The 5,594-nt window shown below is 39.3% G+C and overlaps 2 protein-coding genes across 2 annotated transcripts in view; one reads left to right on the top strand and one right to left on the bottom strand.

The window, feature by feature from the left end:
• The window catches only part of T265_09010 (hypothetical protein), a gene marked incomplete at both ends in the record, with an annotated part of 55,143 nt that overhangs the window by 41,898 nt on the left and 7,651 nt on the right, over positions 1–5,594 (bottom strand). The gene's annotated exons all lie outside the window — the stretch shown is intronic.
• Positions 1–5,594, top strand: part of T265_14727 (hypothetical protein) — a gene marked incomplete at both ends in the record, with an annotated part of 104,103 nt that overhangs the window by 6,881 nt on the left and 91,628 nt on the right. The window contains one exon of the mRNA XM_009174970.1: positions 4,454–4,789. Coding sequence (XP_009173234.1) covers positions 4,454–4,789 — 336 coding nt within the window. The remainder of the gene's footprint in view (positions 1–4,453; positions 4,790–5,594) is intronic.

The raw sequence follows: 5,594 nt of genomic DNA on the forward strand, positions 1-5,594 counted from the left end.
CCCGAAATAAACTTTGGGTTTATAACGTTTCTAAAAAAAGGCTCCATTATGTGTGTACGACTGATTTGAGTTTGGTCAGAGATTTTAGACACTCGCGGATATAATGCTTTTATCTTTGATTTTCTGCTAGCGCGCAACCTCGCTGTGACAATTTTTTCAACTTCTTTGTAATTGACATGTTCTCCTTCCTAAAGTACATCCAGTGATAGTGGCTGTGTGTATTCAGTTCCACGAGAAAACGAGCTTTAATAAATTTTAAAAAATGATAATGCAACTATTTGTAAATTGGTGCAACGTAAGGTAATATATGTTGGCCGATGTTCGCATAATGTTTGTAGGGGATGCACTAGGTTGCACGTTCAGATTTTCTACCATTGTTTGCGGCATTCTACATACAATTGCTTACTGACGCAAATTTGACATTAATTACGGTACTTTTTTCAACATTTCACGGATGAGAATTGCTTAATGTTTAGCTTTGGTGTAGCACATCAACTCTTACCGAATTCGGCAGTTGTTTTCGTGGCTAATATAGGATATAGTATTTCGATTCATTCATCCCTATGAGTAGTTTTAGTTTGTTTGTGCAAAATTTATTGACTATATCAAGATAACTCGATTTCAGAAGCTGTGTAGTCGGCTGACCGGAACGAATTGGAATTCACTTTTCCGTAAACTAGCCTAACGCCTGCTGATGGCGTGTTGCGTTGAGTACTCATTTGGAGTGATAATGGTGCCGTTTGTTTAATATTATCTTGAAATGAAACAAAACGCCATACACATTACTTTATTTTTATATTTTCCATCAATGAATATAGCACCTTGCACGGTCCCCGGTTCAAAACAGAGGTATCAGAAATCTTCCAGCGTTTTTAAAACTAGCTGCTTGCATTGTTTTAGCAAAACAAAGCATATTTTTTCTACATGTTATTTAATAAGTACAGCTGAATAATGAGATGACATCTAGAGTTTTCTTCCTTACCTTGCGCGCTAGATGGGAAAATCAAGTAGATATTTAAACTTAATAGGCTCGCACCAATATGTGCCTCATTTGTGTGCTCTCTACGGTAAAACGTATATTCTGTAGAAAGCGGTCTATGATACCTTAAATATTAAAACATTCGTTCTGTTTACAGATTAAGACATAAAATTACGACGTAAATTTAGTAAAAGGCAGAAGGTTGTGGTTGACTGGGACTAGTGTGAAACCCTCTTAACTAAAAGTCGTGAAATGTATTTTTAAAACCGTTGAAATAAATTTCATTTTAAAATTAATTTTAGTTGCATTTCTTGTTATGTCTTACATGGACGTGTGAATAGATACCGATCTAAATATATGATAAGTGAAACCGCTAACCACTTTGTGTCTCATACAGTAGACTTGTAACGAAGATATCGATTACAGATTGATTGGCAATTTATATCAACTACGCGTACGAGAGGTTTGGCAACAAACTTTAATTATCAAACGAAAGAGGTGCTGTATAGGTGTTCTAGAAACTTTTGCAAAGCTGTTAGTTTTCAGTCCATATGTTTAGAATTCCCAGGTCACAAATCAGGTACTTCTCCATAAATACACCAAGGTTTGAGCGGCAAAAACAAACCATTTTTCCTAATCAAATACGCGATAATGCAGGGCGCATCGCATACAGTGTTTACAAATAATTTCTGTGTCAAAATCTCCGCTTCTCTTTCGCATTTGTTGAAATATTCGTCGCGCACGCATCGGTTGTCTTTAATCCCTTTGTACTTGAAAGAATCTTTCTTGATGCCAGTGGTTAATTCCGCTCGATTATCGCGAACAACAAATGTTGAAACATCTTAAATCCATTATACAAATTAGTCAAATTTGCCCCCGGGTTACCGGTTGGGACTGAGGTGACCATATTTGCATTGGAGGATGCAGGCTCTTAATTGGCATCTAAAGCAATTGCTTGCGAATGCAAGCTTTTATGGCTCACAAACGTGCAACAACGGTAATTGTGAAGAATGTTCCCGCGTGAACAGTCAACTCATTCTGAAAATGGTGCTAACTGGTGATTTTTTAAAGGTCATCATAGTATGACATTTGGAAGTTGCCGGCATTAACAGAGGAGAAGCGCGTCCCTAGAACAACAGCTACGGAAAATACCAAAAGCAATGAACTTTCAGCAAGCGGTTGAAGGGATCATCCAGAACAAAATTTGGTTTTGTGTTTGCATCATATCTGACGAGGAGATTTTTGAAATGTGTCCGCTAAAGTACGTTTCCAGATGGCACAAAGGCATACTTTGATGCATGCAATGGCTCAAGCGGTTTGAGAGTGAATTTACTAACCAGAAGTTCCGTTGTTCGAACCCGACCTCTGCCTCTCGACTTCTCCTTGGGCAATCTGGCAGTATCCCAACCCTTGTGCTTCCTTTGGTTGGCATGATAGATGGGCAGCGGAAGAATGTTACAGCTGAACAATTTTTCCACGTGTCTCTTGAACTCTTTCCAACATCTGAGACTGGAAAAGCAGGCGAAGAGCTTAGGATTTCTATGACAGCACTACTCCAGCTATGAAAATGCTCATGCAGTTGCTGTAACGTTCAAGTGTAGGGATTAATTTAGGCAGATACACTCAAAGAACCAAGACTCAAATGACAAATACAATAAGTCGTTAGGCTCTGGATTGTTTATTGGGTTTGCTAGCAACTCCAAACAAACATATCCGTGTTATTGGCGGCCAAATCATGCTCTAGGACAAAATCATGTTGCCTGGGGTTGTGTTCGAACAGAGATCTGCTGATCACAGTTACGAAATCATCTTAAATACCTTGATTTTTACCGTTATTGATTAACAACAAAACTAAAGATATATTATTTGCTTCGCTGATTCGGAACTAGAATGGTTAAAAATCGCGGCATTCAAGCAAACGAAATTTCTTTACTTGAACATTCGAAAATCCTTAGATTTGATATTTACCCCTATCACATTAAACTCAGTATTCTTCCAGAAAAAGCCATTTTTGATGCAATTTCGAACATGTAATCAATAGAAAAGAACAGCTGCTGTATAGAATAAATCAATTCTTTATAGTTTTTATATCATTGCATCAACAGGTCATTATGCATGAACTGTTTCTTTTTATTGTTCATGAAAAAGAACTAAACAAATACAAACAACATTTTGTAATGCGCGTTTCGAGGAAATTTGAGCATGTTATCGAGAAAAATTATTCAGCATGTTTAGAATCCAGTAACTGTACAGGGCGTTTGCTTGGCTTACGATGAATGAATCTAAACACGATCTTTGATTTTGAGTTACATACATTTACGTTGGCTATACGTCCGTTTGAAGCACTTAACCTCATGCACTAGGAAGTGGTTTGGTACCTAAGTGAGAATTTGCAAAATATTATTCAATCGTTGTTTGCGCGCATAATCTTGTGTTTATAATGACTTTAATGTTTTGGCCATGCAGGCTAAAATATTTTGACACGCGAATGCGGCATATTATACTTAGCATCATATACATACGTAAGGTCCAAAAGCATACGCGCTCACGTCTCCATAATTTTGGGAAACGGATTGGGAGGGGGTCGTTTTGCAATTGTGAAAATATTTCCGATAATACTAGCCAACTCATGAAAAGTAAAGAAACGACCGAATTATTGTAGTTCCGTGCAGGGAAAAATAGTTCCTGAAAAATCCTTCGTTCTCTTCGATGAACCGTATGATACTGCCTAGCAAATTCATAAACGTCAGAAGAGTAGCATTACCCGTTACACACGTTCATTAGTAGTTAAAAGCTTTTGGCCGCCATATTAAACTCTGTAACAAATGGCGCAGCAAATCCTCGCCTGCGGTGTCTAAAAGTCTGATGTTTACAAGTGGAACGTTGCAATCTTCCTTGATAAACCACGCAGGCGTTATATTAAGCTATTTGTGGAGTACACCTCGTGCATCAAGAAGTTTAGAGGACCGAATTCGTGGTCAACAATTTGCACGATCCGCCTCAAACTACCGGCATACATAAGCGACACATACATGGCTGAGCAGTTACACCAAAATATCGGCATCATATTTTGAAAGTTTTGAGTTGTCCGCATAGGCGGTTATTTTTTTCAGAGTATATGGCACACCGAAATCTGTAGAAAGTACGCCGTATGCACAGATATGCACTTCCGCAAATCACGAACATGTTTGAACTTCTAAGTGTCTGCAGCTGTTTGAGGGGGTTATCTGTCATACAAAATAGTCCACATGATACATTGTTTGACAAGTATTTTATCTCACGTGCTAGACTGCATTATCCTGCTGGCTTATCCATGCCTAGATCAAATAAAGTACATCCGCATTTCTACATGCGAGTTCGAGGAATAAAATAGGATCACAACAGTTTAGGCAGACAAGAACTGTCATATGAGTAGCTGCATTATACTAGTTTTACTTTCTTTGTGGTAACCTGTGTCTCTTATTTGATGAACAGACTCTTCACATCTTGCATAACTGGCCCACACAAATTGAACCTGTTTGTGCGTCCCAAGGGCTTGGTGGAGTGCTCATTGTAAAGGAAACGGTTTTATCGTTCGTCATGTATTCAAATGTCGTTTCTCAAATTGACACAGACGTTGGGCGGCTGTATGGACAAATTTTGCCAGTGATGAATGAAGCAGTTGGTCGGAACACAAATACGGATATGATTATCCGCCGAAAATGTCCCCGAGGTAAACAGAAACAGCGATTGTCCATTTCTCATCATGAACTTTCTGATATCCGAGCGACACCCTACTGCAGCCTTCACAAGCAGGCTGATCGCAGCCAGGTGAGGTAAACCGCATTCCAGAATTTGCGTCTTGAAAGAATGAAAACACGTTCAGTGTGACTCAGGTCTAAATCGACTGATGCTGAACTTTGTATGGCGGCTGTGCTGCCGGCGTTTACGCGAAGTACACAAAGCACTCAGAGCGGACGATTCCTCATGTCGCGTCGTCTTGAAATTAGCGGGAGCTGGCAGCAAAATATAAATGCATATTTTCTTGATACCACATTTTCTGAGCTAAAAATAATTCGGTATGCTAATCGTTTGACACTCGACTCAATATTTGCAGTCCAGTTGTACTAAATCACACATTTCTGTTCATCTCACCTCCGAAAAATTTGTTGCAACAAAACCAGTGGCGGAAGAATAAGCAGCCATAGTAGCAGCAGAAGTAGCAGCCACAGTAGCAGCAGAAGCAGCAGCAGCAGGTGAGTCTACAAACATTTTTCACAGTCATCCTCAGTTAATACAAACTGGTGAGGCAACCGAATATTTCATATTCGATTCTGTTTGCGTAGTGCTTTATCCCGGACTTCCACGCCATTCCAAGCATTTGATGGGGAAATTCATCATTAATTATAAAAAGGACCCCTCGTAGTGAGTACTGTGTTCGAAAATTTTGCAACAAAACCATTCGATACAACTAGTAAGCTCGTTTGAAGGACCCCAGTGCACCATTCGTTTGCGGTTTTCCTATCCGAGTTGCGTGGTCCACTTTATTCTGAGCAATAGCCGAAATTCAAGCGTACAGATCGAGCATACCATGGCTTTCCAGGATGCCTCAGGGGAACTTTAGCGAAAGTCATAT

This window comes from Opisthorchis viverrini, assembly GCF_000715545.1.
Source record: "Opisthorchis viverrini unplaced genomic scaffold opera_v5_254, whole genome shotgun sequence".
NCBI classification, from domain to species: domain Eukaryota; kingdom Metazoa; phylum Platyhelminthes; class Trematoda; order Opisthorchiida; family Opisthorchiidae; genus Opisthorchis; species Opisthorchis viverrini.